This window comes from Plecotus auritus, assembly GCF_963455305.1.
Source record: "Plecotus auritus genome assembly, chromosome: 9".
In the NCBI taxonomy this organism is placed as follows: domain Eukaryota; kingdom Metazoa; phylum Chordata; class Mammalia; order Chiroptera; family Vespertilionidae; genus Plecotus; species Plecotus auritus.
The window spans coordinates 62,348,014-62,370,551 of record NC_137783.1 but is presented as its reverse complement, the minus strand read 5'-3'; the positions used below and the strand labels follow the sequence as shown (position 1 = coordinate 62,370,551).

General features: G+C 41.9%; 1 protein-coding gene across 1 annotated transcript in view; it reads right to left on the bottom strand.

The window, feature by feature from the left end:
• WAPL (WAPL cohesin release factor) overlaps positions 1-22,538 on the bottom strand; it is a 95,742-nt gene that overhangs the window by 47,289 nt on the left and 25,915 nt on the right. The window contains 1 exon segment of the mRNA XM_080642467.1: positions 20,746-20,864. Coding sequence (XP_080498593.1) covers positions 20,746-20,864 — 119 coding nt within the window.

The following is a 22,538-nucleotide window of genomic DNA, read 5'->3' as shown; positions in this document are numbered from 1 at the left end:
GGGTCAAGTTTCTAAGCTTTCTAAATCTCCGTTTTCTGGCTAATGAAAAGAAAATAGGATTCCACGAGTCTCCTATCTACCTACTCCAGGACTTCTGTGAGGATCAAATGAGATGAGGCATGGGAAAAGGCTTCACAGACATTTGGTTCAAGTGTAAAATGTTTCCACCTGGCTATAAAGCAAGTTGTGTTCCCAGGCTGAAGAAACTCCAAGGAGGCTAGTCACTAGGGAGAGGAAGCTGGGTGTTGCTATGTGACGTCATTACCCGGCGCCCACAGCCACCGTTTCTGGGCTGGGCTGGGGGCACATTTTGTGCCATGGGGGCTTGGTTGCAATTTGGTGGGGTGTCGCTCCAGGGTGGTGGTGGGGCCTGTGTCCCACTTGGGGAAAGCCGAGTGTTGTTTTGTCGGCTCCAGGTCCACAGTGTCTTTTTCTCTGTAAATGGCCAGTGCGCGTCATGGCAGCTCCTGCGTTGAGCATCTGCCTCCTGGTGGTCAGTGCGCATCATAGCGACCGGTCAGACACTTAGCATATTAGCCTTTTATATATATAGATGATTCTTCCTAAAAAGCGAAGAGATACACTGACAACCTCTGCTCTGACTTTTAAGAAGCTCACAGTTATATTTCTGGAAATGTATCAAGACAAAAAGGCCTGAATTTAAACTTCCTCTCATTCTATTCCTTACTTTTTAATACAATTTCCTCATTTATTTTCAACCTGATTCTACCAAATTTATAAATGTGTGCTATTCTCAAATATTTTTTATACAGGCAGCATATAAATCATAACTATGCATGAAAGGATACAACTGTAGTTCAACTTTATATGAAATTCCAGATCAAGTCAAAAGCAAGGCGAAAAAAAAAGAAAAAAAAAGTAACAAGAATGGGTTAATTTTGGAGATAATCATTATATTCTTAAGTCATCATGAAAGAAAAAACAAAACACTTTATAGACTACAAAGGTATAGAACATAGCGATTATCCTAACATATGAACATAGGCTTTCCATTTCTAGACAAGATGAAATAACAGAGACCAAATTCACCTTTCCACCTAAAACTAACTAACTGGACAAAAATCTGAAATGTTTTCAGACAATGGACATCAGGCAACTCTATGATACCTGAGGAGGAGGAACACTTGAGGTAAGCACTAATCTTGCCTAGGGAGATGAAGGTGGCTGGAGTTCCTCTGAGAGCTGCATAAAGAACTTTGGAGATTTACAGAGGGTCCTGCTCAACTATGTAGCTAAATACTGTGAAAAAAAAACAACAACAACAACACACACACAAAAAACACCTGAAGCAAGGAAATGAACTTGCCCCCAAACAGCAAAGGAAACAATCCCTAGACCTTTGTTCCCCAGGGACGAAAAAAGTTCACGTTTCTACTAGCCACAGTAGAAAATCTTGTAATTTCAGGGAAACCAGGTTAATATATTTTGGGGAATAGAGGAGGTGAATCCTAAAGGCTCCTCTCCCACTTACAATTTCAAAGCCTCATAAGGATCAAACATAGCATTGATGCATCTCAGAATAAGCCAAAACTTAACATGGAAATATCCAGTATCAAACAGAGTAAAAGTTTAAATGACCGGCATCCAATAAAAAATTATCAAGTATACAAAGAAGAAAACATGGCCCACAATAAGAAGAAAAACCAATCCATACAAACAGACCCAAAAACTAAAAAGATGATAGAATTAGTAGACAAGGGCATTAAAAATAACTAACTATACCAGTTTGGTTCAGCTGGTTGGACAACATCCTGTACATGGAAAGGTCTCCGTTCAATTCCTGGCCCAGGCATGTACCTAGGTTGTGGGTTCGGTCCCAGGTTGGGGCATGTGCAAGAAGCACCCAACAAATGTTTCTCTCCCCCTTCCTCTCACTAAAATCAATAAACATGTCCTCAGGTGAGGATTAAGAAAAACTAACTATATCCTATACAGTATTCAAGAAGGCAGAGGAAACAATGAATATGTTTAATAGACAAGAAAACTATAAAATAGACCCAAACTAAACTTTCAGAGATGAAAATTATAATGGCTGGAATTAATAGCTGATAAGAAACTGCATAACATCTTGAAAATGTAGCAACAGAAATGATCTAAAGTGAAACAGAGGGAAAAAACTAAAAAAATAAAAATGATGGACAGTATATCCATGCACACTGGGGCAAGTTCACCCAGTCCAACAAATGTATTTGACAAGGCAACAATTAACTATAATTGTTCAACTCTGCTCTGCCATTCATGAAGCTAGAATAATAAGCAGGAAAAACCAGCTATAAAGTCAACAGGAAACAGTACTGTTCCAAGGCCATGCTATAGCTGGGTGGTTATAGAAGCACTCTTCTTTGACTACTATTATTGCTTGCTTACTCACAGTGCAACTGTTTACTAAAACCATAAGCTGTCAGAAACTTTGCTGTTTCAAATCCTTTAAGATTAACATATCCCACTCTCTCTTGGAGAATCTAAGCCACTTTGGAGGGATGCAGAGCTTCAAATAAAGGGTTTCTGAACACAACATTCCACAATTACTTTAACATCATAGCTCCCAAGTAAACAGGACCCCTATGCCCACTTTGCAGCCCTGACCTGATTGGAGGCCTTCATAGATAGCTCCACTTTGCTCTGAGCCTCTCAAACAATTTCACTTAAATTTCATCTAAAATCCCCGTTACCCCCAAGTCCTACAAAATCTTTTTTTCTTCGATTCCCTGAGGTTCCTCTGGTATATAGAATCCTTTATTGCAATAAGTAGCCTGATTTGATCAGACTACAGATTTTGCCTGTTAATCTTGACCTGACTGAGAGGTAGGACAAGTGCAAACTGGAATTTCCAAAGGGAGAGAGAGACAAAAAAAAACATTTGAAGAATATTGTCTGAAATCTTTTGAAATTTTCAAATATACATATAAAATATTTAGTACCAAATGACAACTCTTAGCTGAAAGATACTTCCAAAAATCCTAGAAATGAACATTTATGAACTCCTTGTATATCTCAGACACAGAATTTAAAGGTGAAAAAAATACAGTCACCATCCTCAAAACTCCCAGTATTATACATCTTATGTTATTTTGTGGTCATCATTAGCATGAAGTCATCAGAGTATCAGTAACAGATGAGGAAGTTTTCTGAATGTTTTAATTCCAATGAATCATAAATATAAATATTACTAACTGGAAAAACATTTCAAACTATAAACACTCTAATACACACACGTACATACACACTTTTTGGCTAAGTGTCAAATGTATGTCAAAGTTCTCAGGCTCTTGATTAACGTAGGACTATATTTTCTCATTTCAAACTCCATTTTCTGAAAAATAAATTATAGTGGAATATTTTGAACTTTCAAACTTTAAAGGCACTTGAACTAAAGGAAATAAAAACATTGCTAGTACTTTTATTCCACATTAAAATCCTTCCAGAATAAAATATTACAGGAAAAAACCCCACAAGATTTAGACTATATAGGATGAATAATATACATTTTCCTAATAATTATTTCCTTTAATTAATCCCCTTTTTAATGTGCACGAATTTTGTGCACCGGGTCACTAGTATGTTAAATAAAAACAATGACAAAAAATAGCCAACTAAAATGAACCCTCTTCCTACCCAGACTCTGCCAGAACATGCTCAGTTTCAACAACTCTTTGGATCACCCAACTAGGAGCTATAAATGGGGAGCCGTGGCTTTTTACTTTTACACTTTGGCCAGTACTCTCATCAGCAAACCAATGGCTAGTCTCTTTTCCTCAGACTTCACATCCATGTTTTAGGTTTCTATCTAGTATGTGAGAATACAGTGAATCTCACACTGCCGTCTTGATGACTAGATTCCACATGGTCAGTAAATCCCCAGATACAGAACAATATTTTTTTAAGTTTTTCTTTTTTAATTGATTTCAGAGAGGAAGGGAGAGGGGAGAGAGAGATAAAAACATCAATGTTGAGAGAAAATCATTGATTGGCTGCCTCCTAAATGGCCCACACTGGGGATCAAGTCCACAACCTGGGCATGTGCCCTTAACTGGAATTGAACCCCGGCCCCCTCAGTCCACAGGGCCAACACTCTATCCACTGAGCCAAACCAGCTAGGGCAGTAGAACAATTTGACAGAAAAATTAGGTGCTTCATGAGTGTGAATCCTAACTGCTAGAGAAGGATACTATGAGGAAACATCTGTTCTTGGGTGGGAAGAGGGACTACTTACCCTTTAAAATCTCTTCAACTGTAAGATTCTGTTTTTAAGTTGACAATCTCTATAAACTCATTTTATAAAACAAAAAAATGAGTTTATAAACTATAAAGCTACACTTAAAACCTCAGCTTTACGCAATTTTTTAATACAACTAAATCTGTAATTATGTTACATTAATAATCAAATTTTAATTATCCAGGAACACACTATCCAGTGTCATATTGAATGACAGAAGGGAAGAAAAAAATAAAGTCCAGAATGTTCCTTTGGGAGTCAAACAAAAGATAGTGCCAGACAGGCCCAGCATTAAATCACGGAGAAATGATGAAAGCGAAGATACAATATATTTGAGAATTGAAACTAAGATTGACATTATGGTTAGTTTCATCTATGACCCAGCAGCAGTCTTAACTGACAAAATAAGATGGCCAAAGTCCCATGTAAAATATAACCGTCCTTCAAACAGTAAAGATTAGTTAGGATGATTATACAAGTAATGCCTTATAAAGAGGGCAAACAGCAGCTGAACGAAAAGCTAGAAATTAAACGAAAAGCAGGGCAGATAGAAGAAATGACCAAAGTAGATCAGCACGTATATGACAACTGCAAACAATAGAATACAGAGAAACAGTAGCCAGTGATCAGAAAGAAGACGGTATTTTTTAAAGCATTAAAATTGCCAAATTATCAATAAAACTGTATGTAGAAAAATGTAATTATACCCAGGTATGTCCCAACCTAATCTCTCAAACTCTATCTTTACTTTTCTCCCCAGCAAGTGACAACTTTTCTGAGTAATCATTTCAACTATGTTCTTATCAGAAGTTTTCATCACTCTCATCTTTCTGCCTCGTGTTCCTAGCCAGTCCTCAATACTGTAATGAACAACCCCCCCTACCGCCCCCACCGTGGTGAGGTGTTGGAGAAAATCCTCACACTGGGCATGCTTAGAAAGTTAATGTTTTCTAACATGAGGAGGTGGGAAGAGGGAACTCTTGGCTAGTGGCACTAAAGCTAAGGAGATGGCTTGTGTGGTCAGGAAATTGGTTATATATTATCGTGAGGATTGAGCAAATTTGTAAACATGGTGAGCATAATAGGAACCAGATTTCTCACTGTTGGCAAAGCAAAGTAAAATGTGGAACGTGGGAAGGTTAGAATAAAATATGTGCGGTTGAACTAGAAATGGAGGTATATTGAACTCATGGTTCTAAACCAGCCGTGGGCAAACTATGGCCCGTGGGCAAACTATGGCCCGTGGGCCGGATCCAGCCTGTTTGGCTGTTCTATCCGGTCCGCGGAGCCGAAAAAGCGGAGGGTTCTCTTGCTCTCCCCTCCGCTCCTTTACTTTGAATTTATATTAGTTCACACAAATACTCCATCCATGCTTTTGTTCCGGCCCTCCGGTCCAGTTTAAGAATCCATTGTGGCCCTCGAGTCAGAAAGTTTGCCCACCCCTGTTCTAAACGTATATAGAAATAAAATAAGTGTATGTGTAAGAGAGACAAAGAATATGCATGTAATTTTCCTACCTCTATCAACTCAAAAATAGGCTCAGAAGCAATGACACCCCATAAAAAATGACCACACCTAGTGACCAGATCTTTTCTAAATAACAATCTCCCACTAAAAGAAGACAGGGGTCCTTGGAGAAATGGCTGAATGCAGGGCATATATATGACAAGTCTTGAACATCTCAGTATGTCAGTAAGAAAATGCAAAATGGTGGAGCATATTAAAAGTCAGTTTAAAGAAACATCTACAAGCCAAATCATAAAAAATATCTTAATATATCTAAATACTAGTGGCCCGGTGCATGAAATTCGTGCACATTAAAAGGGGATTAATTAGAGGAAATAATTTAATATTGCTATTTGCCCTTTTTCTATAATATAAGTGTCAGAGATTAAAGAAAATTAGTAAAATGTGTATGAAAACCTTCCTCCTGTCACAGTCTGGGGCACACCACGGGACCCAGAGTCAAGTCCCCGCCCACCCACATGACCTCAAAACTGCATGAGACCCAGACCTGGCTGGTCCCTGCCCCCATTGGGCTAGATCCAGACCCGGCCAGTCCCACTCTTGTCAAGCCCTGCCGGGCAGGGGGCGTAGCCTCAGGTCCCCTGGCCTGGCGCCAGGACGGGGGGCATGCCTTGAGGTCCCCCATCAAGCTCCGCCAGGTGGGGGACATGGCCTGAGATCCCCTGTCAAGTCCCGCCGGGTGGGGGGTGCAGTCTGAGGTGCCCTGTCAAGCCCAGCCAGGCAGGGGGGCGCAGCCTGAGGTCCCCCGTCAAGCCCCGCTGGGCAGGGAGTGTAGTCTGAGGTTCCCCGGCCTGGTGCTGGGGTGGGGGGCGCACCTTGAGGTCCTCTGTCAAGCCCCGATGGGTGGGGGGCACGACCTGAGGTCCCCTGTCAAGCCCAACCAGGCATGGGGGCGCAGCCCAGGGTCCTCTGGCCCGATGCTGGGTGGCGGGCGCGGCCTGAGGTCCCCCGTCAAGCCCCGCTGGGCAGGGAGTGGGGTCTGAGGTCCCCCGGCCTGGTGCCAGAGTGGGGGGCACGGCCTGAGGTCCCCCAGCCTGGCGCTGGGGCAGGGGGAGCAGCTTGAGTTCCCCTAGCCCAGCATCAGGATGGGAAGCGCACCTTGAGGTCCCCCGTCAAGCCCCGCCGAGTGGGGGGCGCAGCCTGAGGTCCCCTGTCAAGCCCCATGGGGGGCGGGGGAGGGCGTAGCCTCAGGTCCCTGCTGATTGCTCGTTAAGGCTCCTTATGGGAACTTGGCTTCAGCTGTGGGTGTAGCTATCATTGTGATGGAGTGATGGTCAATTAGCATATTCCCTCTTTATTAGATAGGATTATTAGTACTATCGGTTAAATTACAGTAACAAATGATTGAATAAAACAGAAATCTATGTTCACACTGACATAAAGGCATAGATATATGGATATATAATGTTTATATATTGTATAATGAATACATAAACACATGTATTCTTACAGACATGGAGGGTAGGGAAACACCTACCTCGGAGCAGAAAGCCTAATGTTAGTAACTGTAGAAAGAATGATGTAATTAAGAAAAAAACATTCAACAACCATCATAGTAAAAAATTCAGACAAAAATCAATGTTAAAACTAGTGGTGAAAGTTTGATGAGGAAAGCTGAGGAACCAGATAGATACAAACAGTGATCACATCAATAGTAATGATACAAACTGACATTGTGCCACCTGATGTGATGCTTTGAGAACACAGCATCTCTTCTGTGGTATTCCTGACAAATGCATAGAACCTAAATCTAATCTTGAGGAACCATTAGAAAAACACAACCTGAGGGATACTCCACAAATAACTGATCATAACTCTTCAAAGATGTCAAAGACATGAAAAGAACAGGAAAGACATAGTTGCTCCAGATTGAAGGAGAGTAGGAACTTGTGACAACTAAATACACGATTCTGGAGTGGATCCTGGGCTCTTTGGGATATTATTTTGCTATAAAGGTCATCATTGAGACAGTTGGTGAAATTTGACATCTGTGGATTAGACTGTATTATTGTATCAATGTTATTAACTTCCGGATTTTGATGGGTATACTGAGATACTCTGTATTTACAAAGTACAGAGAGTATACTACCGTAGAGTATTTAGGAGAAATAGTCATCAAGTCTGCACCTTACTCTCAAGTCATTCATAACCCCCAGATGGGAGGGGCTTCCATTTTGACCCCCAGAAGACTTTTTGGTTGAAACAAAAAGGGGGGGGGGGGCAGGTGTTGCTACTAGCACTTAGTGGGTAGAGGCCAGGGCCACACTTCACAACATCTCCAGTGTTGAGGGTAAGCCTGATAGGTAGGGAAGGAAACTCCTGCCACTATAAGGACGGGCTACCTCTTTACCATTAAAAAAATGAAGTCATTTGTGTCTTAAGACCCAGATATTCCCACTGACCTATCAGCTCCCTGATGGTGTTTCTACTGTAATATAGAACTGGAACAACTGCTGAGAATATTTTCTACACCCACTTACCTAGCACCCTCCACCACCAACTTCCTTTTTTCTCTGGAGATTTGAGAGATAGCCTACATAAAAATTCCTTGGGAAATTAAGCTTAGTTTTGCACAGAAAACATGAATCCTAATTTCTTATATATAAAACAAATCTATCATTTTCACCATATTAATTTATGCCATCTAACTTAATGCTTAAAACTGGATCCCATTTAGTTCCTCTATTCCTTTACACTGTTCGAAAGTCAAAAGGGCCCAGCCGTGTGGCTCAGTGGTTGAGCACAGACCCAGGAACCACACAGCTGATTCCCAGTCAGGGCACATGCTGGGGTTGCGGGCTTGACCCCCAGAGTAGGGGGCGTGCAAGAGGCAGCCAATTGATGATGTTCCTCTCTCATGGATGTTTCTCTCTATTCCTTTCTTTCCCTCTTTCTAAAAATCAATAAAAAAAATTTTGTTTCTCAATGTTCTCTTCTTTTTAACATCTTTTAAGTAGTCTTTTAATGTCTTAAAGGCAAATGGATGACCTATTTCTTTTTTTTTTTTTTAATATATTTTATTGATATTTTACAGAGAGGAAGGGAGAAGGATAGAGAGCTAGAAACATCGATGAGAGAGAAACATCGATCAGCTGCCTCCTGCACACCTCCCACTGGGGATGTGCCCGCAACCAAGGTACATGCCCTTGACCGGAATCGAACCCGGGACCCTTTAGTCCGCAGGCCGACGCTCTATCCACTGAGCCAAACCGGTTTCGGCTGGATGACCTATTTCTTACAAGCTATAGGGATTTTATATCACACTCTTCCTGAAGTAAGCTTCTACATTCCTTGCCTACATACTTCCATAAAGATACATAACTTCCCTGGGGTCTAAAATATTTTTAATTCCTTCTTATTAAAGAACTATAACACTAAGGATCAAAATTTCATTTTTAAAGCTTACTGGTCCATCTAAAATTTAAAATTCAGATATAATTCCACTTAAAATTAAAAGGGTCTTGAAAAAAACATTTCAGTTGGAGGTTTAAAAGGAAATTAAAACATTTTAATAAAGCAAGTCTCTTCAGAGAATAAAATGTTGTTTGGCACTATTGTTTTAAGACAGGGCTTTACCCACATTACATCTTTCAATGAATTCAATCCCATAGCTCTTTTGGTTTTATAAATAAGCACTATTTCTTCTGCCATTATCTATAACAATAAATAGGTCTTCTGCTTACTAGGTTGAATGACCTGATTTACTTTAGGCCAGAGAGATTCCTTCAAAATCAGGTCAAGTACATGTACACTGCTGCCTTCTATGCCATTTAGTAGCAAAAAAAAAAGACTCCAATATTAAGTTTAAAACAAAGTTAAAAAACTGAAGATAAGTAAGTACAAATGAACTCAAATGGTTATTGAATTAACATAAGTATACACAATAAAATTAGTTCAAATCTTTTGAACAAACACATCACTATTACTTCATCCTTAAGTGAAATAATAGAAAGACAAAAAGAACTGGAAAGAAATTTTTATTCTCCAAAGTAATATTGATATTATAATAATCTTAGCTTATTTTTCAACATATTCCATAGCTCTGTTCAATGAAAGAGCCTATAAGCAATGAATACACCCAGGACTCAGATCTGGTGTCTAAGTACTAATCCACATAAAAAACACAAGGACCCTTGCCCTGACCGGTTTGGCTAAGTGGATAGAGCTTCGGCCTGCGGACTGAAGGGTCCCAGGTTCGATTCCGGTCAAGGGCATGTGCCTTGATTGCGAGCACATCCCCAGTGGGGGGTGTGCAGGAGGCAGCTGATGGATGTTTCTCTCTCATCAATGTTTCTAACTCTCTATCCATCTCCCTTCCTCTCTGTAAAATATCAATAAAATATTAAAAAAAAAAACAACAAAAAAAAACACAAGGACCCTTGATTAAATGGATGATTCCATGATTGGAACCGGAAAAGTACAAGATGAATCTGGGTAATCTTATGTGCAGAAAGCAAGGGAAGTGCTCAAAGATGATGGGGTTATATTAAAATGACACAAGAGATTGCTGGAAATGGTTCATACTAGCTAAATCTATTGTAAACATATTTACTAAGTAAAAATTATTGAGTCTATAGTGATTGAGAGGGTGGGGGGAAGGGAGAGAATTCTTCTTTATAGAATTCGAGTTACTAAATGTGGAAGAAATAGCGATTAGAAAACTACATTCTGCAACTGTCAGTGTAATAAATGATGCAGGCAAAAATCAACAATGGCTGCTAAAATGAAGGGGTAAAACAACAATGGGAGGAGGATAGTCACATGGTAGCAGAGCAGCACCTGGAAGCTTACTGACAAATTAAATTGTAAAAGGAAAAATGTGCCTGTATTTTGGAGAAAGCTGGTGATCACAACCTTCACTAGGTGTGCAAGGCAATAATACGAGTAGAATAACAATGTGTTGTGTAGTTTCTGATGTGAAGCAACATATACAATATCACTTTGAAGTATTCTTGCCAAAATATGTTTAACCTGAACCTAATCAAGCTTATCAGACTTAGCTTCTAGTGTTCTCTGACACTATATTACTTTAATGGTGTAACAGCTTACATGACATCATCAGGAAACTAGAGGCCCATGAAATGTGTGCACTGGGACGGGGGTGGGAGGGTCCCTCAGCCTGGCCCACGTCCTCTCGCAGTCCAGGACCCCTCGCTTTTTACCGCCCACTTGCTCGCTGCTCTTTAGCGCTGCCACGGAGGCAGAAGAGGCTTCCACCATCGCCGCTGCACTCGCCAACCGTGAGCCCGGCTTCTGGGAGCACACTGACCACCAGGGGGACAGCTCCTGCATTGAGCATCTGCCCCCTAGTGGTCAGTGCGCATCATAGTGACCGGTCATTCTGCCATTTGGTTGATTTGCATATTAGGCTTTTATTATATAAGACTAGAGGCCCAGTGCACAAAATTTGTGCACAGGGAGGGGGGAGGTGTCCCTCAGCCCGGCCTGCACCCTCTCCAATCAGGGACCCCTTGGGGGATGTCTGATGTCCTTGCAGGATCGGGCCTAAAACAGCAGTCAGAAATCCCTCTCACAATCCGGGACTGCTGGCTCCTAACCGCTCGCCTGCCTGCCTGATTGCCCCTAACTGCTTCTGCCTGCCAGCCTGATCGCCCCCTAACCGCGCCCCTGCCAGCCTGATTGACAACTAACTGCACCCCTGTCAGTTCAATCGCCCCCAACTGCCCTCCCCTGCCAGCCCTATCGCCCCCAACTGCCCTCCCCTGCAGGCCTGGTCGCCCCCAACTGCCTTCCACTGCTGGCCGTATCGCCCCCAACTGCCTTCTCCTGCAGTCCTGGTTGCCCCCAACTGCCCTCCCCTGCCGGCCATCTTTGTGGCAGCCATCTTGTGATGACGTGAGGGCGCGAGGACGACCTAGGATTTTATTAGTGTAGATAATCACATAAATTCTGAATATGGAACATTCTACAAGACAAATATCCTGGGCTCTTAAAAAAATCAGTTCCATGAAAAATTTTTAAAAGATGAGGAGAGTGCTCAAGACTAAAAAGTACTATAATCATATCACCAGTTAGGTATGAGACTGTCCTTTTTCTTTAGAAAAGTATACTATCATACACACACACACACACACACACACACACACACACAGGAGCCATATGTATGCAATTATGCAAAAATGTTAACTGAAAATCAATCTAGGCAGAGAGGTATGGGTATTCATTGTACTGCTCTTTCACACTTTCTATATATTTTAACTTATTCATAATAAAAGTTTGAGAGTGAGGAAAATAAAGTAGAATGTTATAAATCAGGATCCATAAAACTTTCAGAGTGTCTACAAAACCAAAACGATTTTCACAATATTAATGTTATTTGCCTTTTTCACAATGTTGACATTTGTACAGATAGTAAAAGCAATGGTGGGCAAAGCTGGTGCCTTATCACATACCAGGGTAGGGACTCCAAAAGGTATTAAGTAGTCATATTCTTCACTGCCACATACTTCACAGTTAAAAAATGACAGTTTCACATTAGAAAAAGCCCTTGATGAAAGATTAAAAATTATTAATTTTATCATCACAACCCTCGAAGGCTCTAATATGCTGTGTGACAACATAAGTATGATTCAACACTTCTGCTGTGTACAAAGTATCTGTTGTGTTAAAGAGAAAACATTACTGCTCAAATTGCCAGATAAACTAGCCACTTTTTTTCCTGGACTACTACTCCTTACTTGAAAGACTGACAAACTATGCTTACCTAGACTTGAGTATTAGGCAGACCACTTTTTCAAAAATGAACAAAGTGGGCCCCTCACTGTCAGTCGTTTTTCTTAAAGTAATCTCTACCAATGAAAAATTTCAACTTTTAAGCAAAAACTAAAATCCTGTAGAACTTTTATCTAACACTGTGAACCTGATAGCTTCCCAAAACCTAAAGGCTTTTCAGATGAGTTTGGCAGTGATAGTATTGTGATATTTTGATACTGTATAATGAGGTGTGAGCCCATTTGCATGAATCAGTGTAACTAGAATTTTCCAAATGATAAATGTATGATGTTACAAAGCAAGCATATGTAAAAGGTCCATTCAAAGTGCAAGACAAATAGATTTTAATATAACAGCATGGAAAGTTCATTAGAATGGTGTTAGATTTCAAGCTGCAATTAATCTATATATATGAAAGTCTAAGCGACGATTACAGCCGAATGACTAGAACTGGTCGTTATGATGTGCACTGACCACCAGGGGGCAGATGTTCATCGCAGGAGTTGCCCCTTAGTGGTCCGTTCACTCTCACAGGGGGAGCGCCCTCAGCCAGAAGCCAGGCTCACGGCTGGTGAGCACAGCTGCCACGGCGGGAGCCTCTCCTAACTCCACGGCAGCACTACCAAGCAGCAACAGCAGGCGCAACGGGCCGGGATGAGCGTGAGCAGCATGGGCACCCAGCCCCGATTCGGGCTCTTCCCTGGCCGCCTGCCACTTGGCACACTGTTACATCCCCCAAGGGGTCCTGGGTTGCAATAGGGATGTCTGACTGCCGGCTTAGGCCCGATCAAAGTGCCGTTCTCTGTAAAACGCAGTCAGTCTGAACAACTCAAGTGACTCAGGGAAGCGCATGGAACTCAGGATGAGCCTGCCTCCAGGCTTGACTCACCCACTAAATGGTGTTCACAGGACAGACCGTGGTGACCCAACCTGTGCATGTGCAGCACCTGCTGAAGTTAAAGCAGCAGGCTGTGCAGCAGCAGAAGACCATCTAGACGCAAGCCGGCAGTTGGACATCCCCTGAGGGGTCCTGGACTAGGAGAGGGTGCAGGCCGGGCTGAGGGACCCCCCCTCTCCCAGTGCATGACTTTCATGCACCGGGCCTCTAGTCCTATCTAATAAGAGTAATATGCAGATTGACCATCACTCCAACACACAAGATGGCTTCCCCCATGTGGTCAAAGATCCTGCCCCCATGTGGACACAAGATGGCCACCACAAGATGGCCAGCAAGGGAGGGCAGTTGGGAGGAATCAGGCCTGCAAGGGAGGGCAGTTGTGGGCGATCAGGCCAGCAGGGGAGGGCAGTTGGGAGGGACCAGGCCTGCAAGGGAGGGCAGTTGGGGGCGATCAAGCCTGCAGGGGAGGGCAGTTAGGGGCAATCAGGCTGGCAGGGGAGCAGTTAGGCATCAATCAGGCTGGCAGGGGAGTGGTTAGGGCAGCCGTGGGCAAACTATGGCCCGCGGGCAGGATCCAGCTGTTCTATCCGGTTCTCTTGCTCTCCCCTCTGCTCCTTTACTTTGAATTTATATCAGTTCACACAAACACTCCATCCATGCTTTTGTTCCGGCCCTATGGTCCAGTTTAAGAACCCATTGTGGCCCTCGAGTCAAAGTTTGCCCACCCCTGGGTTAGGGGGTGATCAGGCTGGCAGGCAGAAGCAGTTAGGGGCAATCAGGAAGGCAGGTAGGCGAGCAGTTGGGAGCCAGCAGTCCTGGATTGTGAGAGGACAGTCGGACATCCCTCGAGCGGTCCCAGATTGGAGAGGGTGCAGGCTGGGCTGAGGGACACCCCCCTCCCCCATGCACGAATTTCGTGCACCGGGCCTCTAGTCTTTAATAAACTCCCATTTGTTGAGTTTAGTGTAGTATCAAAGAAAGTTTATAATTATGTGAAAAATCTATTGAAAATACCACACAGCTGTGTAAGGCTGAATTTCTTCATATATTTCAACCAAAACAACATAATGAAATATACTTAATTCAGGGGACATGAGAAATGCAGCTATCTTTTTATTAAGCCAAACTATTACTTTCTTTTTCTTTCTTATTTTTTTGTTTTTAGAAAGAGAAAGGAAGGGAGAGGAAGAGGGAGGGAACATCAATTTGTTGTTCCACTTATTTATGCATTTTTTGGTTGATTCTTGTATGTGCTCTGACCGAAATCAAACCTGAAAATTTGGCATATCAGGACAATGCTCTAAGCTACCCGGCTAGGGCCTATTAAGCCAAACGTTAAAGAAAGTTGCAAAAAATGGAAAACAATGTTATTCTACTCACTATTTTTTAAAGAACATTTATTTCATAAAAATATTGTTAACATGTAATGGGTTGTTGTTATTTTTGATTTTAGAGAAGGTGGGAGAGGTAGAGGGGGAGGAGGAGGTAGAGAAACACTGCTGTGATCAATAAACATAGATTGGTTGCCTCACATATGAACCCCAATCGGGGACCGTACCCGTAACCTGGGCATGTGCCTTGACTGGAATTGAACCAGAGACCTTTCTGTGCATGGGACAACCCTCAACCAACTGAGCCACACCTGCCAGGGCAGGTTATTGTTACTTAAAAGTGAAATACTAGTATTTTTGAAATGTTTCACTTCTCTAATTTGATAAATATTGATATAACATATAATCAAAAGCTCTTTGGGATTCTCAATAATTTTTTTAAGATTGTAAAGTAGGAGAAACCAAGATGGCTGCATAGGTAAGCACCTAAATGGCTGCCTCGCACAACAATTGCAAAACTACAATTAAAAGACAGAACGGACACCATCCAGAACCACAGGAAAGCTGGCTGAGTGAAAATTCTACAACTAGAAGGAAAGAGAAAAGCTCACAGAGAATTGGAGGTACGGCAAAGGGTCTTTGTGCGCACAGAGAGGAAGGGCGGCTGAGAGCCTGGCTGACTTTCTCTGGCGGAAGGGGGAAGGAAGCCCCCGACTGCACTGAACCTCAGTTCTGACTGCACTGAACCCCAGTTCCGGGCGAGCCTCTGGGGACCCACGCTCTTACGGGGGAGTCAAAACTCTCGGGCGGAAACTCGGGAGCCGGGGAAGGCAGAGGTCTGAAGGAGCACGTGTGCCAGTGCGCACAAAGGCTGCGGAGGTTGCCACAGGCTTTCCCTAGTGGAAGGGAGTCAGAGGCTCCTGACTGCACTGGGCCCCAGTTCTGACTGCACTGAACCCCGGTTCCAGGCAAGCCCCTGGGGACCCACGCTCTTGTGGGGGGAGTCTGGACTAGCGGGCGGCGACTCCGGAGCCAGGGAAGGCAGAGGTCTGAAGGCGCGCAAGTGCCAGTGTGCACAAAGGCAGCTGAGGTTGCCACAGGCTTTCCCTAGTGGAAGGGAGTCAGAGGCTCCTGACTGCACTGAGCCCCAGTTCTGACTGCACTGAACCCCGGTTCCAGGCGAGCCCCTGGGGACCCACGCTCTTGTGGGGGGAGTCTGGACTCTCGGGCAGAGACTCGGGAGCTGGGGAAGGCAGAGGTCTACGAGTGCACGCAAGGGCAAGGCTGACGGGAAGCCAAGACTGTCTGCTCCGCCCTGAGACTCCACCCCATCCAAGCTGAGCACAGAGGCTATTGCAATTTGGCAAGTCTAATCCTATAAGGCTGTCTCCAGCACCGAACTTCTCCCAGCATAGACACAGCTGATTCTTACAGCCAACTGGCCTGGAGGTCAATTCCTCCCAGTGATACCAACAACAATCAAGACTTCATTACAACAAGGCTGTACACACAGTCCACAAAGGGGTGCACCAAGAATGTCCACCTCAGGTTAACTGGGGAGGCCGACCCACTGGGCCATATAGGAAACCTAGCACACAAATTTACCCTACAAACTCAGGGAAGCAGTGAAAATGCGGCGTCAAAGAAACAGATCACAAACGAAAGAAATGGAGGAAAACAAACGACTGGATATAGAATTCAAAACCACGGTTATAAGGCTTTTCAAGACTATCCTAGAAAAGGCCGATAAATATAACGAGACCCTCGAAGATATGAAAAAGGACCAACTAGAAATTAAACATACACTGACTGAAATAAAAAATATTATACAGAGACCCAAAAACAGACTAGAGGAACACAAGAATCAAGTCAAAGAATTGAAATACAAAGAAGCAAAAAACACTCAACCGAAAAAGCAAAAGGAAAAAAAAAAATCCAAAAAGTTGAAGATAGTGTAAGAAGACTCTGGGACAACTTCAAGCGTACCAACATCAGAATTATGGGGGTGCCAGAAGAAGAGAGAGAGCAAGATACTGAAAACCTATTTGAAGAATGACCGAAAACTTCCCCTACCTGGTGAAAGAAATAGACTTACAAGTCCAGGAAGCCCACAGAACCCCAAACAAAAGGAATCCAAAGAGGACCACACCAAGACACATCATAATTAAAATGCCAAGAGCAAAAAACAGAGAGAGAATATTAAAAGCAGCAAGAGAAAAACAGTTAATTACCTACAAGGGAGCACCCATACAATTGTCAGCTGATTTCTCAACAGAAACTATGCAGGCCAGACGGGAGTGGCAAGAAATTTTCAATGTGATGAATAGCAAGAACCTACAACCAAGATTACTCTACCCAGCAAAGCTATCATTCAGAATTGAAGGGCAGATAAAGAGCTTCACAGATAAGAAAAAGCTAAAGGAGTTCATCACCACCAAACCAGTATTATATGAAATGCTGAAAGGTATTCTTAAAGAAGAGGAAGAAGAAAAAAGTAAAGATAAAAATTGTGAACAACAAATACATATCTATCAACAAGAGAACCTAAAAATCAAGTGAATTAAAAACCTGAGGAACAGAATAATCTGGTGAATATAATAGAATCAGGGGCATAGAAAGGGAGTGGACTGATAATTCTCAGGGGGAAAGGGGTATGGGGGGGTTCAGGAAGAGACTGGACAAAAATCATACACCTATGGATGAGGACAGTGGGGGGGAGGTAAGGGCAGAAGGTGGGGTGGGAACTGGGGGGAGGGGAGCTATGGGGGGAAAAAGGAGAAACAATTGTAATAATCTGAATAAAGATTTATTTAAAAAAAATAATAATTTTTTAAAAAATAATAAAAAAAGAAAGTTAAAAAAAAAAAAAGATTATAAAGTAGTCCTGGACTAAAAAAATGATTTAACTGTTGCTCTGGAAATCAATACATGCCATACGCAATTTTCAATAAATCAAAAACCTCACCTAAGCATTAATGACTATAGTCTTTACACTAAACTACCCTGGCTCCTGGCAAGTTAGCTCTGTTGAAATTAACTTTAAGCACCTTTTTATTTCTTGTGGGAGTTGGGCACCCGGAGTACAGCACAATTACTTTGACAAGATTCCCAACTGGCTCTTTTTAGAGGTAAAAGAACAAAAATAAAATGAAGCCATAAAAAATGACACACTCATTCCTTAGTTGCTTAAAATTGGCTCAATCTACAAAAAAATTAGACAATTTCAAACTGATTTTCAGTAACAAATACATTTACCACTCTAACAAGCTATTTAAGTAAAGAAATCTGTATATATAAAAGCCTAAGCAACCGTTACGACTGGTTAACCAAATGACCGGTCGACCAAACAACCAGTCAACTGGTCACTATGACATGTGCTCAGCCAACCTCCCGTGGTCCCTCCCTGCTGGCTGGCCAGGTGGTCTGTGCGCTCCCACAACCAACCTCCCGCAGCCGGCCAACCTCCCGTGGTCCCTCCCCTGGCCATCCCTGATTGGCCCCGATCACTAGCCAGGCCGAGGGACCCCACCCGTGCATGAATTCGTGCACTGGGCCTCTAGTTTTTAATAAAAAGGCAAAGCCAAGAAAATTATTCTCAAAATCTATGCCAAACTATATTAAAATGATTTACATAATGCATTAAGAATGAAATTGGACCCTTAATTTACACCATATACACAAATTAACTCAAAATGAATCAAAGACTTCAATGTAAGACTTAAAACTATAAAACTCTTAGAACAGTTGAAAAGCTACATGACATTCAATTTGGCGGTGATTTCTTGGATATGACACTAAAAGCACAGATAAGAAAAAATAAATTGGAGTTTGCTGAAATAACTTTTGTACATTTAAGCACACTATCAAGTGAGTAGAGAGACAATTCACAGGAAGGGGGAATCTATGTGAAAAATTATATATCTAAAAAGGGGTTAATATCAAGAATATATAAAGGACTCCTATAACTCAACAATAAAAACAAACAACTCAATTCAAAAATGAACAAAGTACCTGAATAGACATTTCTCCAAAACAAATATACAAATGGCCAGTAAGTACATGAAAAGAGGCTCAACATCACTAGTTAGCAAAACAAACCACAAGCAGATACCATTTCACAGCCTTTAGAATAGTTATTATACAAAAAACCTCAGGTCCAGCTGGTGTTGCTCTGTGGTTGAGCATCAATCCATGCACCAAGATGTCACCATTTTGATTCCTGGTCAGGGCACATGTCCAGTTTTCAGGCTGGATTGCCAGTAGGGTACGTGCAGGAGCCAGCCAATTGCTATTTCTCTCACTGATGTTTCTTTTCTCTCTCCCTCCCCTTCTCACAAATCAATAAAAACGTATTAAAAATAAAGCAAAACTCAGAAAAGGTGTGCTGGTGATGATTTGAAGAAATTAGAACCCTTGTACATTGCTGTTAGGAATGTAAATGGTACAGCCAAGGTGGAAAACAGTTGGGACAGTTCAACAAAGATCTACTGTATGTCCCCAAAATTCTACTCCAAGGACAAATCCAAAAGAATTGAAAACAGGGACTCAAATAGCCAAAAGGTAAAAACAACCCAAGTGTTCACCAACAGATGAATGGCTAAACAATGGGATGTTACCTACACTAATAAAAAAGTAAGATGCAAATTGACCGTACCTTCATGATGCCCACCAGACAATCAGGAGTATGCAAATTAACCCAACAAATATGACAGGTTAATTTGCATATGCAAGCGTCGAGTGGCTGGGGGCGGGACACTTGCATCGTCGCCATGGTGACGGCGCAGGCATTCCGCACCCCCACAGCCGCTCCAGGCCTCTGGGCAGCGTGGGAAGGCGGAAATGCGGCTCTAGCCAGAACGAAGGTGGTGCTGGCAGCAAGGGGAAGGAAGGCCCATTCTTGCACGAATCTTTGTGCATCGGGCCTCTAGTTCAGCTATAAAAAGGAATGGAATTTTGATATAGGCTACAACCGTGGTCGGCAAACTGCGGCTCGCGAGCCACATGCGGCTCTTTGGCCCCTAGAGTGTGGCTCTTCCACAAAATACCATGGCCTGGGTGAGTCTATTTTGAAGAAGTGGCGTTAGAAGAAGTTTAAGTTTAAAAAATTTGGCTCCAAAGAAATTTCAATCGTCGTACTGTTGATATTTGGCTCTGTTGACTAATGAGTTTGCCGACCACTGGGCCACAACATGGATGGACCTTGACAAGATTATACATAATGAAATAACTCACTCACATGAGGTACCTATAATAGGAGGTTCATCCTATATAATAAAGAGGTTGTATGCAAATTGACCATCACACCCTCACACAAAATGGCTGCCCCATGTGGTCACAAGATGGCCGTCACAAGATGGCTGGCAGGGGAGGGTAGTTGGGGGCGACCAGGCTGGTAGGTAGGGCAGTTAGGCGTTGATCAGACTGGCAGGGGAATGTTTAGGGATGATCAGGCTGGCAGGCAGAAGCGGTTAGGGGCAATCAGGCAAGCAGGCAGGTGAACGGTTGCGAGCCAGCAGTCCCGGATTTTGAGAGGGATGTCCGACTGCCGGTTTAAGCCCGATCCCACAGGGACATCCGGCAGTCGGACATCCCCCTAGGGGTCCCAGATTGGAGAGGGTGCAGGCTGGGCAGAGGGACAACCGCCCCCACTGAATTTCGTGCACTGGGCCTCTAGTAGAAACAGAAAGTAGAATAGTGTTTACTAGGACTGGAAGGAATAAAGGAGGAGTCATGAGTTACTGTTTAATGGGTACAGAGTTTTTGTTGGAGATGATTAAAATGTTTTGGGTTACACAACATTGTGAATGTATTTAATGTCACTAAATTGTATATTTGTATATAATAAATATATATTATGTATTTATTGAAAAAATGGTTACTTTTTTTAAAAAATGACTTACATTTGTTTTTTGCAAGAAAATTTAATTGCCTTAATGTTTGTTAGTATTTTTCAAATAAAAATATTAAGAGTTGAGCCCTCTAATAAAAATAATACGAGTCACTGATAATGCTTTACTTACCCGTTTGGGGCCACTAAAAATCTTTCTGGTATTTTCCTTTGATTTATCTCCTTGTTTACTTGGGGGCTTCTTCACACTTTCAGGAACACCAGGCAAGTCCTCTGTAAAATCCAAGTTTTCTGAAATGGTAATCAAAACTATCTAGCTTTCTAAGATTTCAAATTATCTACCAAACAATCTATGGACATTTGGTGGGGAGGGGAGAGGGGCAAAAACAATAAGGGAATAAAAGCACCACATGGTTGATAAAATACTGCCAAAAATATCTCATTCTCCCATTCTCACCCTACTTGTCACTTGTCCCACCCCCACCATGAAGAAAAAAATCAGAAACCTAGTTGCTCCAGTTTTTATTTTGTATAAATGGCAAAATCAATTCTTTTACAAAATAACTGCTGGATATCTATGAACACTGACATTGGTATGATTTAGTTCAAACACACACACAATATCAAGAGGTATCTATCTTAAACATTTTCCTAGAATGTAAGGACACAATCATGTTGGGCTTCAAAGAAGGCCCACTTACATCTACAAAGATACATTTAAAAATAAAATTTTTAGCCCTAGCTGGTTTGGCTCAGTGGATAGAGCATCGGCCTGTAGACTCAAGGGTTCAGGTTCCATTTCAGTCAAGGGCATGTACCTTGGTTGTGGGCACATCTCCAGTAGGGGGTGTGCAGGAGGCATCTGATTGATGTTTCTCTCTCATTGATGTTCCTAACTCTCCCTCTCCCTTCCTCTCTGTAAAAAATCAATAAAATATATTTAAAAAAATAAAGTAACATTTTCAAAGGATTACTATCTTTGGCAAAAGATACAAAATGACCAAATACAATGTACTTAAATGATTTAGGGGGGGTCTTCACACAAACCTAACCAAAAGATCAGATTAATTCCCAGATAGCTATAAATTTTTATTTTCAAGCTTAAAAAAGAACACAAATATAGAAAGACTTTTCTCCAGGCCAAAATTTTAAAATGTTTGCTACTCCTGTATAATTATATGAAGACTCAAATTTCAACTCATATGGTCTCTAATTTAAAATGGTCTTTAATTTAATTTTTGATATCAACCTGAAGTTTTTGAAAGGGAGCCTAATGGTTTCTCATTTTAAAGTTTAGAAAGTTACATATCCCAAGATGTAAACTTCAGCCACAGATGTTCAATTGCAGATTAAGATAATTTGCTATCAAGGTTAGCATACATTGTTACTTATTACCCCCATCCCACCCTCCCAGAGAACAACTTTAACACTTATTGTCCAGTCAGCTCTCAGAAACTAGCAAGGTTCCTGCAATCATCAGTTCTCCAGAAGAGATTCAAGACAACATTAATAATTCCTTATTTTATTTTATTTTATTTTATTTTATTTTATTTTATTTTATTTTATTTTATTTTATTGCTGTGGGGGAGTCAGGAGTGAACCCTTAGAGACTACTCCTGTATAATTCTAGTTTTAAAGATAAGAGTGATTCAAATCTAGCAAAACTATTTTTAGGCCAAATAAAGCAAAAAGATGGGTAGTCTCAAGTATGACTATGAGAAAACCTATGTGGGAGAATACGATTAGAATTCTAATTTACCCTAACAGACAAAAGCTTTATTTAAGAAGTGAACAGATACAGAAAAACTATATTTAGTCAAATACAAATAAATATAGCTCCTGTAACCCAGAGGCTTTCACATACTCTTTCTCACTCAGCAGTCAATCCACTTCACAAAACCCTTGTCAGGTAATGACTTAATTACAGCAAAGCTAACCTATTTCTTTTGTTTGTCTCTCACAGTG